Genomic DNA, 21,664 nt, shown 5'->3' with positions numbered 1-21,664 from the left:
ATACTTACCTGCTATACAACTGTCATCAGATATTGGTACATCCAGATAAATAAACCCTTTGTTATATAAACCTATAGAAGCAAAAGTACCTTGTTACAGATAGAATAGTAGACAGTAGCAACTTTCTTTTTAAAAACTGATTCCTACTGTTCTGTAAAGATTCTTACAACTGAATGCTATGTGAAGAAAAAATAGAAAAGAATTATGTTAAAGTTTTCAAATCTGTTTCCTTCTTATGCTCAAAACTATAAAATTTATCTTATCACTCATTTATATAAATTTCTAGTATATATGACTAATTATAGCTACACTAGAAAATAATGGACTAATCACATTTCAAACAATAACATAACTTAGGAAGTAGCACTATGTATACCTAATTGATAAAACTCAACTGTTGATGGCTTAAACAAGTTTTTATGTTGAAAAAAGACCATTTCTACTAACCACTTACTATGTACTACATTGTAATCTAGCGATCCAGCGAGTTGAGGGCCTGCATCAATGATCTTATCAATAGCGCATTTCTCAGGCAAAGTGCATATCTAAAAACACAAAATATTTTCAATTAAGGTCTGTCCAAATTAACTAATTCTTAAGTCTCCTGAAATCTATTCATGTTTAAAGCAATGATTATATGTCATTAGTTAAATGTACTACATATTTTTTTCTTTTATTACTCTAAAATTGAACAAAAAAGCTGTGCATATAACCAACAGTTAAGGTACAACATTATCAACAGAATATAGAAAACAAAGTAACTAGAAGTACCAATATTTGCTGGTGAGCAATATGTATTCACTAATAAGTATTAATGTTTACTCACCTTCTTTGAATTAGAATCAGATACATTTGCTGATTCTAAATCTCAAATCAGAAATTTATTCAAACTCCACATGAATATTATCAGTGACTGGAAGTTCACTATCTTATGACACAGTTTGACAGCTCTGTTAGGGAGTTCTTATACAATCAAAATTCCTGAGCCAAGCCTTACACTCACTGAATTTAATCTGTCCTCTGGAGTAAAAGTAAATCACAAACCAAAAAAAGTCCACTCACATTCCTTCAACCATACAGAGATATGACCTGGTTTCTAGGCCCCTCATGCATTGCCCCACCCCTTTCCTCTAAATAAGCATCTGTTCTAAAATGTATAAAGCTTGTATCAATTGCAGTCTGACCACTGGAAATATCGTCTCCCTTGATCTTGACATTATCACCTTATCAAAGTACCTACCACTTTAGTACAGCAGTTCAGCAGACTGATTAAGAGCACAGTTCCATGGCCAACCACCCAGGTTAAAATCCTGGGCCTTTTTTACTATCACTATGACTTGAGCCATTACTTCATTTCTGTGCTCATTTTCCTCATGTGTGAAATGGGGTACAAATGATACATACTTCTGGGGTTGTTATGAGAAGCAAACGAGACAATATAAAAAGTACCCAGCACACCTACCGAACAGCAAGTGCTCAGCAAGCATTAGGTAATAGCACTGGTGGTGGCTCTGGCATGGCACTTTATATGAATCTTCAATCTAATCAAAATTCCCAGATTACTATAAGTCAAGTCTCTCTTATTATCAACGAGTATCTTTGAAACCCACTGATATTCTAGCCTACTAAGATCATTTAAAATTTTGAATTTAAGTTTAATTTTCTTCAGGTAAACCAAATAGTGTTACTTTAAATATATATAGAGAGGGAGCTACAATTAAAAATAATAAAATGCTTTTAAAAATAAAAATCTTATGTTTAACTTTTAAAGATATCTACCTTTATATCATCTTCTGTGATATATCCAGCCTGCACCACCCACCACGCCTCGATGGCAATTTCTACTGGCTTTACTGGTAGCAGATCACGGGCTGTTTTCCTTCTGAAAAACTTCTGCAATGGTACAAACATATGATAATTTGCCATCAACCTAAAATTACTATTTTTTTTAAACTGATCATAGGATAAAACCGCTTCTAACATGCTAAATAAATACCTTTTAAAATTCTTATGTTTTAAAATCTGAAGTATTCTAGACATAGTGAATGAAGAAAGTCATTCTTAAATTATTTCAAAACAAATTACTTCAAAATACTAATGACTAAATCTGGATCTAAATCAGGAAACTCAAAGGAAACCCAGAAGGTGAAACTGCATTTGGAAAACGTGTGCTTATTTCACCTACTATCTGAACCCTGGGAATGGAATAAGCAAGTAAAAAGACCAGCAGAGCAAAATTAATATTTGAAATTAATTAAATGATTTATGCCTTAAATATCTTTAAATGAATAATCACTGAAGTTATCACCTAGAAAAGACCAAGGAGCTGTTTTTTTTATTGTTCTGTATAAAGCATATTTTATTTATCAAAGAAATTATAATTAATTATTTCTACATCTTAAAAAACTAATCTGTGTGATAAAGAAGACAAGAAAAGTGAATGAAAGGGAAACAACTAACTTACTTTTGATGACCTACACTGATTCATCAGATCAATGTACTGGTTTCTTCCTATGCCAAGAAGCCTTAGACCTGAAAGAAAGGGGCTTCCCTTTAAAAACGTTTAATACATTCTGAAATGTAAGTATACTCATAAGTCTTTCACAAAAAAAAAGCTTGGCTTCTGTTCATCTTTTGATTACTGACTGACAATATTTTCAAATTAAATAGATCCTTAAGACAAAATATAAAAGAAAACCAAACTGGGAGAAATTAACTCAAGCCAACACTTTTGAAAATGATACATGAGAAAATTTTTTAAATGGAAAAGTCCTCCCAATTTCAGGAAGTCAAGGTGCACTGCTCAGCAAAAGTGTCTTCTTACACAACAGAACTATGTCACGTTTCAAATATATGCTTCATTAAAATAATAATAAAACACCAGCAAATTGGATTAGTAACAACTGTGTTAAAAATAATTATCTTTTAAAATTCTTATGTGTATTATGTTGCAAAAATATTGTGCACAAATTTTCTTCCCTCATTTGGCATATAATACAGCCCAAGTATAAGAAAAAACTTCATTCTTTAAAAATACATAGACTAGTCCCATTTTTCTGACTCTCAGTCGAAAATATTCCTCTTTTAGACATTTAGACTAAATTTTACACTTTACTTGTATCACCTCATAAAATTCCTATCAATAATGCTGCCTGCTATTCTTATCTTTCAAGTGTTTTGGGTTAAAAACACAAGACTGACAGACAATATAGCACGCATGCTCAAAGACACTGTACACATTGCTTCCTTCAGCATGATTAAATACTTACAGTCAGCAGCAGTAAAATTGGGCAACGAATCATAACTTTTCTCACTGTTCATAATGTCCTTTCAAAAAGAAAAAATTAAAAAATTTAAATGCAAAATGTCCTTAGATAAAAACACATGTGTAAACAGATATTACTACAGCCAAAGAGAATAACAATAGTCATTACACGAGGCACCGAGATCGGAGTTTGGCAACCTAAGTATGCATGCCACATTGTACCACTTATTATGTGGTCCCAACCTAATAACCAAAAATCAGTCTTTTAGGTCTAGGCTTCTCACAGAATCTAGGCTTCTCGGTGAATCCCAGACATTTGCCCTATAACCTCTGCCCTGTGGAAGCTATGCAAGGAATACCTCTTTTAGAGCTCATGGTTCCAGTGTCTTCATACTTCACACCTGATACTAGACTCCTACTCTGACAGAAGACCATAAAGTGTCACAGCTCCATCGATACACATCTAACACACACACTGCCAACAGAGATTTTAACTACTTAGTCATCTTTGTTCCTATGAATCCCAATCAGCAGCGGAGTTAGATTCAGTATCCAGTTTCTTCCAACACCCCTGTTTCTCCAGTAACAAGCCAACTGTTTACTGTGGGGAGAAGACCCATTTTCAACCCAGGAACTACACCCAGTGGTGTAAGAATAGAAACCAGACGGCAGCAAGCACATGGACATAACTGAACTGGTAAAGAAAACAAAACTTCCCTCCACGATCTCCCCAGACTTGTGGACACCAGCAGAGTAATCAAAAGGACAGCAGCTACCTACCTACTGCTGAGCAGCTGCCTTCATTATGCCTCCCTGGTTCTAGGGAAACGAGGCTGACACAAAACAGGGCTGTCAGGCCTCGAGGTTTACTCTAGTATTTCCTCCCAAACAGGCACACAGAAGACATGGGACAGGAGAAGTACCCATGAAGAAGCAGCTTAAGGAGAGAGGCAAAGGGAGCTCCTGTACAGGAAGCCCCAGCATAAAGGGAGCAAACCTCACTGCTTCTGCAGGTCCCCCAGCTCCTTTGGTTTCAGGCTTCTCTTCTGAAAGTGGCTGGTGAGCCCAAACAATAGCACTCAAATGTAATTAAGTGGCAAATGGATACTATATAAATATTGCCAATCTTTACATAAAGCTCACTTAAAAACAATATATAACTAGTATTTAAAGTTATTCAACCCAAGCCTAAGAGCTCCTCTGGAAAAAGACTAACACCTAAAAGTAAACAATTACAGAAAGAGAGTAGCAGCCAGGACTACAAATACATTTCTCTTTTTCTGACATGTATTATACAGTATTGGGTCTATATTATCATTTATTCTTTCTATGGTTAGTGAACAGTTTTAAATGCATTAAGTTTCTCTGAGCTTAATGTCCAATTCTGTCACCCTCATTTTCAACCTCAATCACGTTAAAAGTAGTTATGTTTATACAGATTCTGCTAAAACAAATGACTGATTAACACCGTAATGGCACAAAGGATCAAAAATGCCTTCAAGAACAGAGAATAAAAACAGATAGTTTTCTACTGTGAAAACACAGATAATCACAACTTCATGTACAAGTATGGCTAAAACTTGTTCCCATCAGCTGTTTTACCCAAAAAACTCAGAAACAAAATCTACTGAGAGGTACCAAGCTGATCATCCACTGAAAAGTGTCCCTGATATGGAGTCCCAGGCCATTCCTAATGGATCGCATACACTGTAAACTCACCTCCATAATCCCTGTATAATATGAAAATGGTGTTATCCTCAGGCCCTTCACCATAATATCTGATAAATGGTAAGGGTACAGCATGAGATGATCTCGACTGTATTTTAGTAGTTCCTCATAGTATTTGCGTTCATCTTTCTTGACATGTTTAACTAGAGAAAGAAGGAAATTATCCAGTTTTTTTTCAGGTGTTTTATAGTTACGTATAATTACAGATGCTTTAAGAAATACTTTACAAACCAATATTAATTGAAAAGAAAAGTATATAGTTGGCAGAGAATAAGTGAAATGATCTAAACTGGAAGAAAGAAACAATTATACCACAAGAAACAGACTTCAAATTATATAGGTAAAAATTTGTAATACTACAGATAAGCAGAGAAATAATTCTTACTACATCAGAAAGCAAGCATGGAACGTCCCCCCAAAATGTGCAGAACCTGACTATAATTCATTAAATCCGTTAATGTATTATTTTACAAGATAGTCAAACTGAATAGTAGTTTTCAATCAAGTCAAGTTTATTTTAAAAATTACTTGCTGGGTTTTGTTCTTTAAATGTTAAAAGACTTCTGACTTTCATGGAATATGTCCAAATAGAAAACAATCTCTCAACTACTATGCTTAAAATAAAGAGAAACACATGGGAGGGAAGTCTAGCAGGGCAACAGAACAGACTAATCAAAGTAATCTGACAAGTAAACAGCAAACATTTAAAAAAAGGAGGAACAAAAATGATGGAACCAAGTATGTTTAAACTTGTTCCAATTACTACAGAAAGTTTTCACTGAAGTTACTTTATCTGGAAAATTTATGGAGACAAAAACAAAAAAATTATTAAAAACGAATAACATACTTCTTATCTAAAGTGAAAAGAGGACATCTGAACAATTATTATTCTATAGATGAAAGAAGGCTATACGCAATCCTCTTTAAAAATTCATTTTCATCAGAATTAAAAAGTCCTTGCTAATGCATACTGGAAGGTGGAGTGGGTCAGTACAGGGTTTCTTCAAGTCTGCACAAGGACTAACAGCAGTATTATGAAATAGGTATTGAAAAGTTAGGACAGACTTATAAAAATGATAGTCATTTCCACCTATGTGCAAAAATGTCTCCACTTACCTAAGTTATTTCTGTATCGTAACTGATTGCGGATACTGTACAGGACAACCTGCTTTTCATATTCTCTCTGTGAATTTCCAAGACTCTAAAAAAAAAAGATTTCAAATAGATTTAAAAATAGCTTCTAAACTAAATGGTACTTTTTCCCCATAAAGTTTCAAATCCATGCCCCCTAATTTTATCCTGGCACTTCTAAATTTATCTGAGTAAGAATATTTTCCTAAATTTTATTTACTTTCCTGCTATGGTTTTAAAGTAAAAATTCAATGTGTTTATTTTCAGTCTGCCTTTCTAAAAGAACTTTCTGAAATTATCTGACATATTTAGTGTCAAATAAAAGAGCAGTCGGAGAGCATAACTTCACTTAAGTTACCAAAAACTAAGTTCTACTTATAAAGATTTCCTTCCTGACTCTCACCATTTGGGTGTATTGAACAGATGCATGGCTTTTTACACCTACATTTATTTAAATTTAAGAATGGCAACTAAGAACAGGTTCCTGTCTGATAATTACTTATAGCTGAAGACTATGATTATTAAAAATTAAGATTTCTGGAGAATGTACATTGCAAATGTACCTCTAATGAGATTACTTAACATCATCTCTTTATTGCCTCATTAGAAAACATTTAGACAATTTTAGAATTCTGATTTTTTTTTTAATGGTCAAAAAGCTTTCTAGCTGAGCTTTAGTGTTTTAAGGTCAAAGTTGGGTTCTCAAGAAAGCAAAGAGTAAATCTGCCTGAATATCATCAATGTGCGACCCTACACTTAATTTATGACCACTATCCCCCTTCTAATTACTAGGCGTGATCTTTCCAACATGCCATAAAATGAAATTAGACATCTTAGGAAACTAATGACTGACAGCAAGATCAGAGGATTCCATTACTCTTATTCATAGGTTTTAAAGCCAAGGTAAATGCCTATACACATACTTTCACTTAAGGCAATCATCACAAGATGGATAAAATGCACATCTAAATAAACTGGCCCATAACTGTGCCTGTGGTGGGTTACATTTTGAGAAAAATGGGGCATGATGTATAAGAGTAAAAATCTTTCTTCCTGTATCTGAATGTTAGTTTATCACAGGTTAAATCATGAATTACAAGACTGCAGGGATGTATGTGCCTAAATTATCTCCATTCATTTTAACAGAGGTAGTTGGGAGTAAAGTCCATTGTAGAGAAACTACCATCCCCCTGTATAGCACCAAAGCCAGGGTCAGTAATGAAGATATTTAGGGGATTCAAAATATTAGTTTTCTGTAAAACTTTTAAAGAGTTTCCTCTAGCTCAAAGGCCAAGTAAAAGTCTCTTTCTCAAGGAACAAAAAAACACACACATGCACACTCACAGAGAGCACAAGTTTACTAAAATCTTGGCAACATCCAAACCTTATGTTTTGTCTTCTGCTTCAAATAAATCCCTTAATTTATCCTAACTTACAACAACTCTCCCCCTTTCAAATTTCCTTCCTGCTAACTCCTGAATAAAAAGTGTAAATCCAGCCACTCATACAAAAATAAATAAATAAAAGCCTATATGTTTAATCTAACTAGAGAATACAGTAATTAAGCATCTAAGCCTACGGTGCTAGGCATTAAGTAATGACTGGTCCTGATCAATCCATGTCTGTGCCCACAAATATCTTAAAACTACATTAAAAGTTGATTTCACTCTTCACTACCCCCATACATAAAATATAATTGCTTTGTTCACAAGATTCTTTGGCTTCTCTCCTACTCCTATCCCAAATTTCTCACCATTCACATTTTAAAAGTTACCACTGTTTTAAAGGCACACAAAGAAAGGTCATTTTACTTTCAGACAGTGCTGACCCTGCAGAAATACTGACCAGTGTGACAAATGAATTCGGGATGCATATAAAAGTAACTATAACAGATGAAAGCACAACATAGGCCCTGGCTGAAAAATACCCATTGTGCATCAGATCATGTCAAAAGCATAAAGCATTTTTTTCTAAAGCATCTGCTTCTACAAACTCCAATTACATTGTGCATTTCACCAAAACAAAACAAAACAGAATTTTAAAGTTGACCCTTCTTGGATTATTAAGAACCTCCCATAAGATCTCTCTTAAAACAACTAAGAATTACTGTGAACAATGAATACAAGACACTGCTAAACTACAGAAAAATCCCAAAATGTATTTTTTTAAGTCCATCATAGCCCATATCACATAGAAATGTTTCATCTCATCCACATAAAAACTACTGGCTTAAAATACATTAAAAAAAAATCCTGACTCACCTTCCCCCACCTTTCAGAACTGGGAAATGAGTTATTTCCAAATTAAATGTATCAAAACTTACCTGGAAACTCTATCAAAGTACTTAGTATATATAATGCCAAAAAACAAATTCTTTCCATACAAGAATATTCCCCACTTTTAAAATGTTTGAGCTTTAGCTCCTGGAAGAAATCTCAGACTGATACCATCACTCACTCACACCAAAAATATGTATTAAGAGCCAATTATTTGACAGGTGCTCAAAATACAAAAGCAAGACAAAGTAACTGAAAATGCAACATAATGGGATAAGTTGTATCTATGGGTGTGAAACAGTGCTGTGCCTGCACATCTGAGGGTCAGTTATTCCAGGTTTAAAATAGTTGACTTCTGGAAGAGTCAGTCCCTGAGATTCAAGAAGCTACAAGTAATCTAGAGGCGACAGTGTAAGACTGGGTTTGCATTTTAGAGACCTCTACCCGATGAAGTGTGAAGAATGGATGGCAGAGTCCTATACTGAGGGCAAGAGACCAGACATAAAACTGATGTAGTAAAACCAAGGGTAACTTGACCTGGGGAAACACTGGCAAAGCTAGAGAAAGTCTATGGAAGTAACTTGTACAGATGGCCTTCGCAACACCTTCTACAAGTGGAAGCTCATCCTAAACCAAAACGACCATTCTTTTAAGTGATTTTACCAAAATAAAAAAAAACAGAAAATAATAATTTAATGTCACCATTGGCACTTAGCCATAACACTGTAATTATTTTTAATAGTTGTGACTAAAGTTTAGAAATGCTTTTGCCAATACTAATTAAGATCAATTTTCATGTTGGACAATATCAAATCATCCATCTTCCTTCCATATTACTACATGTATTTATGTGAAAAGGACAGAGAAAAATGGAAACAAAGAAAAGAAGTATTGTTGTTTCTCCCAGTTGTTTTCAGACATGCCACACAACCCTAAAGAACAAAAATGCCAAAGCCCTCGTTCAAGCCTTAACAAAAGAAACTTATTCCTTCAGGTTAGGGCTTTGTTCTTCCACATAGGTAGCCACTGACAACCAATAATTCTGACTTCCTTAAATTTATCTATTTTCTTGGGGTGTTTTTTGTATCTTAAAGTGAAAGCACTTTCTCTGCCACATGATGCACTTCCAGAACCTTAAATTATTCATTTCCTAGAACTAAGCCCACAAGCTTAGTAATAAGTATGCAAAGTAATCCTTATGCCACCACTACCCAAACTTTCCAAATGTAACTGCCCAGCAGCAATGGAAAATAACAATCTCACTCTCAACCTGTACAATGGGAGGAACCTGAAGGTTAATCTATGACCAGAGAAACAATGCCTTATGCATGTATCACTTACTTTCCTAAGATATAACGCCACCTGTCATGTGTATTTATTCATTTGTTAACTATCTTTCTTTACTAACATATAAGTTCCATGAAGGCAGGGTCTTTGTCTTACTGACTGCTGCAAGTTACCCATATCTAGAAGGCCGCAAAGCACGCAGTAGCTGTTCAATAAATACTTGTTAAACAGCTGAGTAAAAATGACAGTCAAGCACGCTCTGACAAAAATTTTATGTCACTTTCTAGTTGAAACATCTCTAAACCCGTCTTGTCTAGAAGATAAAATCCAATAAAAACAAAGTGCGAAAGCGCCTTCAAAACTCGCCCAGACTGCTGTCCCAGCCTCATCTGCTACCAACCTCCTGGGACTCACAAAACTCCACCTCCAAACTCATCGATGTATCCGCACCTCCAACTCCGGTGATAATTAAGTCGCCAGCTACTCTCAAAACATGCTCGTTCACTCCTCTAAGCTTTTTTAAATGGAAAATCTTTATTCCCTCCTCTCTCGCTTTTATTTGTCCTTTTAGGCTCAACTTAAATGCCCTACACATCCTGCCCAACGCTCCCGACAATTTCTTACTCCTTTCTCTGAAAGCCCACATGTACTGTAATGGAAGTTCGTATGAGCAGCTATCACCCTGTAACGCCTTCATTCGTTTCTCGTCCATTTCTCACTATCCTCAAGCTCTAGAGGTCAATGGCCGCGTTTTGAATCAGTTTCGCAAGCGCCCAACCCAATGCCTGGTGGAAAAGACGCTGCAGGTAAAGGAACCAGGCGAGTACACTGGGCACTTTCCACCCCATTAAGCAATGGCCCCATCCTGCCCGGTGGCCCCAGGGCCGTGTCCTCCTCACTCCCGGACTGCGGGTGGGTTTTCCCTAGACCCTAGTGGGGGTAAGGACCGCAGTTGGTAGGGAGGAGCCAGCCCCCGCCCCGCAGGCGAGGCGAGCAGGTGACCGAGGGGCGGAGCCCCGCCCCAGGTTCCGGCCGTACCTGCCTCACGTTGGCCGGCAACTTGCTCCAAGGATAGTTGTGGCGGATGTGGAACTCTACGTCTATGTTCATGATGCCGGGAGCCCGGGCCGGCTGCGGCCGCGACCGCGGCTGGAACAACTCCTCGCGCCTGCCGGCCCTTGACTTGTCAAGAGAGCCCGCGGGGGTCCCCGCGCCTTACACTGCGAAAGGCCGGGGCTGCCCCATGGCCTGAGCTTCCGACAGCTCGGCGCGGCCCGGGCCACGGGGCACAGAAGCCTCGCAGATGGGCGGCAGCGGCGCCACGGCAGCTCCAAGTTTCTTCCTAGTTTCGTCCCGCCGGAAATGGCTTTGGGCTTGCGTCACTTCCGCTCACTGGCGTGAAGCCGGAGGGACGGAGCACCAGGCTGGCAGCCAGCCCCGCCCTCTACACGCTGAGGGGCGGAGCAACGAGATGATGCCTCCAGGTACCTGGATAACAGGCCTCTTGCCCACGCGCTTGGTATCCCGCCGGCAGTCTCTGGATGAATAAGATAAGCGCTTGGATTTGCACTGCCACTGTTGGATGACCCGGTTTCCCCAAAATGTAAACCCGGGTGGCCCAAGAGCGTCGGTTTCAGGCACGGGGGTCGGTTTTCTGATAAAGAGCGAGTTGGGAAGGGGCCTATAGCTGGCTTCAAATAGTGCAAGAGCAATGAGCCCCTGGCGGCTCTCCATAGCTAACCCCAAAACGGGGCTAGGTGGACGCCGTCCAGGTTCTTAAAAGGACTGGTAAGTCAGGGCTTTCCCCCCAAAACTGAACGAGAGGCCACAGGAGTAAAGCAAAGGTCTGGTATCCTTCATCCCTTCCAGGTAGCTGCTGCATCTTGTGGAAGAGAAACGTTGGCCTCTATTTCAAGGGTCCAAGTTCTTAAAATGTGGGAATTCAAGGAGATGAAATTTTAGATGAAGGTAGTGCTGACAAGTGGGGTTGGCCCAAAGGGGATCTAGGAAATAGAGGAATCCCTCACAAGGGGCCTCTTTGTTATAGCTTTCTTCTGCCCCACACAAATGCCCCAGAGTTACTTCTAAAGGCAGAAATCCAGCCTATCTTTAGTGAGGTCTTTGGGAACAATTTCTTCCAGAATTTGTCCAGAGACAACTCAGTATTTTGCAACTATTTAAATAATGTTTTATTATGCATGGACAGATGTATATACCAAGAATATTTTATAAGGTGCCTAGCCTACATACACTTCAGACAGTGTAATGCATAGCAGGAAGCTCATTTTGTCTGATGAGTTGAAACAAAAAGGTCTACGCTGCCCTTGTGTGTGTGTGTGTATTGGTCTCATGTTATCCAACAATGAGAGCCCATAGTTAAGTGCTTTGAATCCTGTGTTTACAGACTCTTGTCATCGTATCTATAAAGTTAACAGAACCCTGACTATAACATTTATACAACAAATATTGATTGCCTGTCTACTATGTATCAAGCCCTTGACTTGCAGCAGATTGTTTTTCTCCACAACATTGTGAAAGAATAACACTGCTATTCTCCTGATTTAACAGAGGTGGAAACTGAGGCTTGTTTCCTGTCAGTCAGGATTGTCTGACTTACACACGAGATCATACAGGTGGTAGTGACAGAGACAAACTGGAGCCCAAGGCTGTCCCATGCCCGTGTCATCTCTTTAATCTTCACTTCAGGCTCTCACTCACTAAACTATTTTGCTTCCTCTGCCAGTCTGGACAATATTCATTTAAAGTCAACAATATAAATCTCCTCCAAAATAGTTTTTTAATAATTCTAAGTGTTGAATAACTCGATTCTTCCAAAGTCCAATTAATGCAATGTAAATACAATGAAAACGTTATAGTAATCCCAATAAACCATTATTTTGTTAATTATAGCAGTAAAACAGGCAAGCACCTGCTAAATTCGAGAGTTTTTTTGGTCAATAAATATTGTGTATACTGTGGACACATCAAACAAAAACCCTAACAATAGAGAGGGGATAGTGGAAAAGAATACATGCCCACTACATTAGTAACACACAGATCTTTGAAATTTTGACCATAATGAATAGAAAAGATTCTAACTCAGTGAATAACTGACAAAAGCAGAAATTTGAAGGAGGAAATGGTAGTGGGTCAAACCTACGTGTACAGGAAGAATCCAAATAATATGCCTTTCAGAGTAGGAACTGGTGACAGAGTTTGACTTACAAAATAAAAGACGCTAGCTAAAGTACTGGTTGGTCTCATTTTCACCCAGGTGACCAGTGTTTGAGGATTGAGAACAGCAGTTCAGTGACCATAGGTTAACCCACAGGGCTCAGTTGCCCCCTCTGTTGGGAAGTACAGGAAAAAGGGTGCTCACTCAAAACACCAGGAAGCAGAGAACTGCTCATTGGGTTCCATATGTAGCATTCATTATATCATCATGACGAAATGGTAAACAATAATGTCCACCCTTTTAAGTCTTTGACTCAGGCCCCTGCCATTTCTGCTTCAAGAGACATTTGCTTTTCAAATTCCAGAGAGTTCAGAAACTGCAGTGTTAAAAGCCCCGTCCCAGAAATTGCCATCCAAATTAAACTTGTGGGTAAACAATGTGTTCAAAACTATATGTGCAATGAGATGCAATCTTATCTGGCTTTCCTAAGTCAGACTAAGGAACGTTAGGAATTGGTGGCTTTGGCAATCTGCCCTTCAGAAAGACTACAGAACCATTTCATTCCTAAAGTTCGAGAAGCAAACCTGAATGTTCGCTGTCTTATGATCTAATTTCACAGACCCCATCATATTATTCCTTTGGTTGATATAATAATGGCACCCAAAGTTGTCCTGTCTTAACCCCTATAACCTGAAACTACATTACCTCATAAGGCAAAATGGACTTTGCAGATGCAATTTAGTTAAGGATCTTGAGATGGGAAGATTATCCTGGATTACCTGTGCGGGCTCCATGTAATCACAAGGGTACTTATAAGAGGGAGGCAGTAGTGGCAGAGGCAAAGGCAGTGGAGATGTGACAGTTGGAGCAGAGGTCAGAGTGACAAGAAATAAGGGAAGGCTTCTGGAAGTGGCAAAAGGGAACGGATTCTCCCCTACAGCCTCCAGAAGGAACACAGCTCTGCTGACTTTTTGGACTTCTCATTTCCAAAACTGTAAGATAGTGAATTTGTGTGTATTTAAACCACTGAATTTGTGATGATTTGTTATAGCAATCACAGGAAATTAATATACTTCCCCAGCAGTAAAAAAGTCCAACACCCAAATAGCCAATGCATCACATTTCATGATCAAATCATAGTAATTGCAATGTAAATAACCTTAGGAGGAATAACAGCTTTTCAGCTTTTTATTTTTTTTGATGCAGGAGCTATCACATCCTTTTCCAAGAGCAAGATTGAGAGAGAAAGAGCTAGGGGATTAAATGAGGCCAGAGAAGCACCTGTAGAGGAGGAAATGGTGTCTTGAAAAAAAAAGAGGAGGAAACCAATGTAAACATTTTCTATTTCACAATTTTGTCTGGGCCTGACCTTGGCCATGGGTTCCCCTACCCGTATATACTCTGCTCTGTTCTGTGAACCAATTCATCACCCACCAATGCTCAACACCATGGCCTAATTTTTTGCCTTTGAGGCTGTTCCCCCTGCTTTGAATGCCTTTCCCCACACCTTTGCACATCAGGCTCCCTTCATGCACCCTTGTCACTTAGATGGCCTTCTCAACTGCTTCGTCGAGCTTAGCCTCTTTTCCTTCCCCCTCTCTGATACATTACTTTGATTTATTTCCTTCATTGCAAGCAATCATTATCTGATATTATCATTTTTGGTTTCTTGTTTATTGACTGTCTCCCCAGGAAAAATATAATTTCCACAGATGAAAAGACCTTGCCTGTTTCATTCATCAGTTTATCTCCAATTTGTAGAATCATGCCTAGCACATTATAAGTGCTCAGTAAATTCCACTGAATGTATTGAATGAATGAACTAGTTACATGACATCCTAGCTCCCAAAAGTCATCTCAGTTAGGCCTTCCCTGACCACCTCCTTCAAAGCTGTAATACATCTCCAGCACTCCTCTGATGCCTCCCCTGCATTTATTTCTCTCCACAGCACTTATTACCATTTGATATATATAATAATTTACTTTGTTTTCTGAGTTATTTTTCTCCCCCATCAGATTGGAAATGCCCCAAAGGGCGGGGGGGGGGGCTTTTGTTTGCTTTGTTCTCTGCTCTGTCCTCAGGCTTAGAAGAGCACATAGTAGGCACACAATAAATATTGAATGAATAACTAGATATTGCCTATGGAGCAGAATTCTCATAAAAATCTGAATTGGGGGTTCTCTTAAAAATGTGGAAAATCCAACAGCATTAGACCCCCATTTCCTACACCAGTCAGTTGCACTGAGGACAGATTCTGGGCCATATTCTCTACTACTCCCTACTACCTCTCTTATGGAGGCCATCAAAAATCATCTCACTTGCACTTTATTTTGGAGTGGAGAAATATTTCTGTACCCTTGTCTGCCGAAAGCAAAGAAAAAGGCAAGCTGCCCATCCTCTCCTGCATTATTCATTTCAGAAATACTAGGACAGTTGCAGCTCCCTACACATGCCATACTGTTTAATCCCTTTGGGTCTTTGCATATAGAATACCCCTTGTGGAATACTTTTTCCTACTTATCTACCTAGAAAACTTCTCATCCTGACATCATGAAGGGAATACTGAAGGGTGAGGAGATTAGAATGGAGAAGTGGGAAGGGTCAAGATCATATAGGACCTTTTTCTCTACGTTAGGGAGTTTCTAGAATTTTTTTTTTTTTTTTGCAAAGGTTGGGAAACAAGTGAGAATTACAAGCCTGTTTTAGAGAGAGGTGAGAGGCCCTCTGCCACAGAGCCTGTGAAAAATTAATATTGTATATTTATAATACAACAGTATATTACTGCCATCTGAGGTCAGTCTGTGTTTAGAACATTTGTGGCCTGGTTTTCTTTAAAATGAACTTTCCAATTCAAGCCACATGAACAAATGCTGAACAATTGTAATAGTTTGTGGGCCCACTAGGGGCTGATCTCACACAACATTTCTACACTAAAACCTACAAGTTCTTCAGTTCCCCATTTCTCACTATTAACTTTTATCCAAACCAGTATCTCAAGCCTTAAAATTCTTGAAATTTTTTCTCCAATTTTTCTCCAGTATCTAAGCACCAAATACTGTCAATTCTCCCTTGCAAACTGATATATCTGGGACTGCTGGGCAGTGGTCCAACTGAGGTTTGTACAACCTCAAAGTCACCACTGAGCCTAAAACTTTATGCTCCTTGGTAGATCAAGTAGAAAAGGTAAGTTGGTCAGCTACAAAGCATGATTTAGCCTTAATTTAAAGTATTTTCACAATATCCATGATAAAGAGTAAAATCACATTTTAAATGGATTTGTGAATTTCACAGTTGGTACTAAATTTTATTTTTTAAAAGAGGTTAGACTAACTGGAAAAATAAATAAAAAAGGTCAAAGGGGTGACATTATGAAAGCCTACAGGAGTGAGGAGGTATCTAGAGAGTTCTCAATTTCTTCCTCATTACCTCATCAAATTAGTTAAGTATGTGGATAAAATACAGAAAAAAAATTTTTAATGCTAGATTTTTTTCTTTTTTTAATGAGGGGAGATAGTCATAGGGGCTTGAGACTAACTTGAGAAGTTTTTAAAACTACCAACATTCAGGCCTCAAACCAGATCCATTATATCAGAATTCTCCAGTTGGAGCCCAGGTGCAGCATATTTTTAAAAGATCCCCAGGTGATTCAGTGCACAAGTATTGACAACCACTTATCAGGCCTCTTTGCGCCTCAATAAGCAATTGTTGGAATGAATTTGTAAAATGAAGATGGAACAAAGATGACTTATGATGTCCATTCTAATTCTACGACTCCATAATCCCATGACCAACTATAATAACTTCTTTGCATATGCAAATTGATTCCCCCAGTCTAGGCTTTGTCATAGGAGAAATAAACAGACATCTATTCACCATTCGGTAGATGAAGGAAATAATTTCTCCACCCTTTGATAACACTGGGAGAGTCCAAAGGTAAATGCTTATATTATTCAACTAACAGAAGTTATCAGAGTTTGTGTTACACATATGGCACTGGTCCATCACAGATCGTTTTAGCTTATTTGGGTGTATTGTCACAGTGACTTAGAACCTGACTAAAATGAAATAATTTTTGTTTCCTTCTACATTGTGTCATTCAAAGTTTACACCTGTAGCAATATATAATCTATTAACTGTCTAACAGGAAATACGAGTTTGTCTACTAATGTAAACTGTGATCAGGGATTAAATTCAAGCATAGTAGGAATGTGTCATGACCTCTGTAAATGAGATCTGAGTGAGAGATAGGATACTTTCTTGTCTAACACTGCAACTGTTCCTGGGAACATGTACATTGGCTCTTTCTTGGCCCAGGTTTAGGTAAGCATTTGTTCTCTCATTTACAGAAATGTGAAATTCTCTTTCTTTTAGAATTTGTGAAGATTTAGTTAACATCTTAGTGACCATATCTTCTTAGACTTTGTATGGCCTTAATGTATAGTAATTTTTTCTTTTTCTCTTCTAAAGAATGTACAGGACAAGTGAGTTTTATAGCCAACTGAATCCTGTACCTGGTGAAAGGTAAGCCCAGGGAAGCAAAACTCAGGAAAAATTAATCAAAAAGCCAGCATCGTCCATTTGCCTTTGAGAAGATAATGATTATTACAAAGAAAGACAACTAGAAAGTCAAGATTCACCTTTTAGAATAAAAAATAGAATTTTGAATCTCAGCGAGACAGTAGTCTTGAAAACTAGGCTTTGTTGAAAAAGTATTTTCTGAATTATTTTCATTCCCATTGGCCTATCTTGAGGAGAAGTGGGAAGAAGATAAAACCTTCAAGGTGGAGCATTTGCCAAATAGAAACCATTGCCCCAGTGAGAAGACTGTATTTAAACAGGAAGAGGCCAGTTTAAGGCTATCTTAATCGGTAGATTTAAGGCTCCAGTCCCCGTCCTCACATTACCCAGTGGGGGGTAGGAGGAGGACAATTATGTCCACTTTAAAAAATGAAGCAGCTACATTTTTCTTGTCTATATGAGTATGTGGACATTTTCAACCTCCTAACAAATGCCAGCTTTAATCTGAGTCAAGACTTATTTTCTGCATGTAGGAGATGAACAAGACGGACCTGGAGGGACAGACAGTCCCTCGCTAGCTACCTGCTGAGATAGTATCACTATCCACACTCAGGATCCTTGGGTAGCAAACAGCAGGAGGGCCTGTCAAGAGGGGAAGCATGGCAGATCCCATGTGCTGCTGAGAAAGGAAGGAAAAAGAGGGCCCAAACTGCGACTCACCAAGCACCCACACCTAAGGAACTGGGGGGATCCTTCAAAGGCTTAGAGCTCCTGTGGGATTCCTGTGGCAGATAACCCTGACCTGGGCTTAAAGAGTGTGGGAAGTAATAGTGCTTCATGGATTCCATCAGTGAAATTAACATGAAAGACTGTATAGTTAATTCCCAAATGTGAAAGAGACACAAAGCAGGTGACATTTGGGACCAAAAATCCCAGAGGAAAATCTCTCCCTTTGTAAATAGGGGAAGACCCAACACCTGGACCCTGCCACTCTCTGGATTCTTGCAGCCCGACACAGAAATAGAGTTAGCAACTCATTTTGTCTTGCTGCCAAATATTGATTTCTGACTCTGGAGAAGGGTGAATTTACCAAAAAGGATACATTATTTCAACAAAAATGTGCTAAGTGGTTTTCTGTGTGCAAACCTGAATAGATCTTAGGGGTCCAAAGGGAGGGCAAGGTGTTTTGGCTGCCAGGATTGATTGAGAGATGTCATGGAGGCCAGGCATACTAAAAAAGGATTGAGTGATACTCTCGTTGGACTCGGGGGTCAGTGAATTAATGACCAGAAAGCTGAGAGATGACTTGTCTTTTTTAGGTATTCAATGTTTTATGATATATTAACATATCATGATCGTAATATTGACCTTTGTATTTAAAATCCTAACAAACAAATGGGCCTAGTTTATAATCTATCCTATTTTTACATAGGAGACCATACACACACACATATTCTTGATCTAATCAAACCCCAAGTCAAGGAAAGAAATGTGGACTGGCTTCAATATTTAAAGAGATTAAGGTCACTACAGTTTCTTTCCAAGTGTACAGCCACTGGATTCTAGAAAAATAAGTTCATTGTTCATTTTATAAGTAAACTACAAAGTTAAAGGTTCACCACATATTGCATTAAAAACCGATAGCTGGCACAGCCTGGCACTGTGTATTTATTTCTGATATGAGACGCTAGACACACCTGCTATTAACAAACAATGACATGATACTGGGAAAGGCTACCCAGGAAAACATACCAGAGCTGCTGACTCACATCATTTCAGCCTCCTGGTAATCATTTCTGAGTTCCTTGCTGATACTTCAGAATTCTCTAGACCCAGGAGTTCTCAACTGGGAGCGATTTTGTCCCCAAGGGATATTTGGTAATACCTGGAGACACTTTTGGTTGTCACAACTGGAGAAGATGCTGCTGGCATCCATGGGTAGTTTCTTGCTGGCCTAAAATGCATAGGATAGCCCATAACTCACAAAAAGAATGATCTGGCCCAAAATGTCAATAGTGCTGAGATTGAAAAATCTCCTCTGACCTACAAACCATTTGGCACAAAAATGAGTACTCTAAAAGCATTCACCTCCAAATTTGGGGCTGAAAATCCCAAGTCAGCTCTGAAGATCTTTGGTGCAAACATTGTACAGGAATCCACATCCACCCCAATTATTCAGCTGTCAGGTAGAGAGTAGTTGCCTGAATTCAAAGTCGCATTTGACTATTTACCAAGAGACCTCTGGTTGTTCAACTACTTTATGCCTTAGGATCCCCATCTGTAAAATGGGGAAAATAACAGTAACTATCTCATTAAATTGATGTGATGTTTTAGTAAACACGTGAAGTGCTTAGAATAGGGGCTAGCCCATAGCACTAAATTAATGTACACTTTTGTATTATTGTTACATGGCACGAAGAAAAATTCCAAGATTAGCATTTCTGTAGACTGATTTTCAGAAGTTCGGTCATTTGAATAATAATTTTATTATTTCCAAGTATCATCTAAACTACTATTTACTCAGGATTCTTCTTTAAATTGTCACTTTACACTCTTCATGAACTTTTTGTGTCATTCACAGGTTGGATGTCTTCATTTTATTTTCCTAATACACATGAAATAGTGCAACTATCAAAGCAAAGTTTTTGTGTTCCACATTAAATCATCCCATGTGCTCCATTGGTAGACATGCCACAATTCAATAGCCGGTTCCATGAGCTCCCATGCTTCAAGGCTTCAGCCCTGGGAGGCTGAGGTGGCAGAGATGTTCTCACCGTCCAGGATCACCCAGTATTCAATGAGTTCCCAGAACTGCAACTCAAATGGAGAGTAGCTAGGCAAGGAATGTAAATGAGTGGCATGAGCGAGGTTAGGGAGTTGGGGACTGCAAACTTGAACGTTTGTACCTCATCTAAAGTGGGCACTCACTGATTAGTTCCAGTCATTTTTCATTTGGGGATGTAAGCCCTGTACTACTAGGTCTGATTTTTCAAGAGAAACAGGGACTCTTGAGTTTTTCGTGAAATTGTTGAGCAACCAGTTCAAACACCCATTGTGGAGGCAACACTGAGGGGCCCCCGGGGCTGTGAGCCAGCTTTAGTCCTCAGGCCCCCTGTATGCAAACTAGGTTGTTCCTACGGCATCTTGCCTCCTCCTCCCCAGTGGAACGTTTTATTGAGAGGCAAGTTGAAGTAGCCTCCCTCTACCCATGTAATATTAGTAAGACTTCAAATAGCTAATAATATTAAGTTATGATTTACCAGTATTAATTCATTAAGCAAGAATATTAATATCATTTACCATAATTAATATATGATATATAATAATATAATATAATTAATATTAAGTAATAAATCTTTAGTATTTGCACAGTGCTCTGCACTCAGAAGGGGAGGTAGGTGAGTTTGGTTTAGTTCAGCAGAACTTTATCAAACATGTTGGGTTGCCAAGTGGTAGGAAACACGGGGGTGGGTGATAATAACCAAGTCCATCTTTGAACTCAGCACCACAGTTTTAACACACCTTTATATATTAGTCAAGGTTCTCCAGAGAAACAACCAATAGGAGGTATATCTATCTGACTGACACATTCTTATCTATCTAGCTATCTATCTGTCTATCTATCTATCATCTATCTATCTACCTATCTATTATCTATCTATCTATTTATTTATTAATTAAATAAATTGGCTCACACGGTTTTAGAGGCAAAGATGTGCCACAATATGCCCTCTACAAGCTGGAGAACAAAGAGAGCTGGTAGTGTAACTCATTCCAACTCCAAAGGCCTAAGAACCAGGAGCTCCAAAGGTCAAGGGCAGGAGAAGATGTATGTCCAGGCTCCTCAAGAAGAAAGGGTGGGAACTGGCCCTTCCTTTGCCTTTTTTGTTCTGTTAGGGCCTGCAACAGCCTGGAGAATGCCTGCTCACATCAGTGAGGGCAGATCTTTACTCAGGTCTACAGAATCAGAAGCTAATCTCTTGGAAACTCCTTCACTGACACACCCAGAAGTAATGTTTTACCAGTTACCAGGGCATCCCTAAGCCTAGTCAAATTGACATATAAAATTAACCAACACACTTCCAAACCCAAGGTACCCTGACTTCTGGCCTTCCTCTCCATTCCAACCCCCTCTGGCCTCTCAGGCCCCTAGAGTCTCATCAGTTACAACAGGACCTTGTTACCTTGGGCAGTGGCTCTAGACAAAATTCCACCAAATCAAAAAATCTGCAGTGTATATAGTATCTATAACTAGGCACCTGGGGTTTTACTACTGCTGATGT

General features: G+C 38.5%; 1 protein-coding gene across 2 annotated transcripts in view; it reads right to left on the bottom strand.

Moving 5' to 3' along the window:
• The window catches only part of FAM91A1 (family with sequence similarity 91 member A1), a 48,160-nt gene extending 37,090 nt beyond the window's left edge, over nucleotides 1-11,070 (bottom strand). Inside the window, exons 1-8 of one of the 2 annotated variants that reach the window (XM_036882937.2) lie at nucleotides 10,726-11,070; nucleotides 6,110-6,194; nucleotides 4,985-5,136; nucleotides 3,270-3,327; nucleotides 2,465-2,532; nucleotides 1,780-1,893; nucleotides 455-545; nucleotides 9-71 (exon numbers count right to left, since the gene is read on the bottom strand). In XM_036882937.2, the coding sequence (XP_036738832.2) occupies nucleotides 9-71; nucleotides 455-545; nucleotides 1,780-1,893; nucleotides 2,465-2,532; nucleotides 3,270-3,327; nucleotides 4,985-5,136; nucleotides 6,110-6,194; nucleotides 10,726-10,797 (703 nt within the window). In that variant the 5' untranslated portion in view covers nucleotides 10,798-11,070. Of the gene's footprint in view, nucleotides 1-8; nucleotides 72-454; nucleotides 546-1,779; nucleotides 1,894-2,460; nucleotides 2,533-3,269; nucleotides 3,328-4,984; nucleotides 5,137-6,109; nucleotides 6,195-10,725 lie in introns of those variants that run through there. The other variant, XM_057497754.1, reaches the window with a different exon arrangement.
• Between the last annotated feature and the right edge of the window lie 10,594 nt (nucleotides 11,071-21,664).

This window comes from Manis pentadactyla, chromosome 3, assembly GCF_030020395.1.
Source record: "Manis pentadactyla isolate mManPen7 chromosome 3, mManPen7.hap1, whole genome shotgun sequence".
NCBI classification, from domain to species: domain Eukaryota; kingdom Metazoa; phylum Chordata; class Mammalia; order Pholidota; family Manidae; genus Manis; species Manis pentadactyla.
The sequence above is the reverse complement of the archived record's forward strand: the minus strand, read 5'-3'. Positions and strand labels throughout refer to the sequence as shown.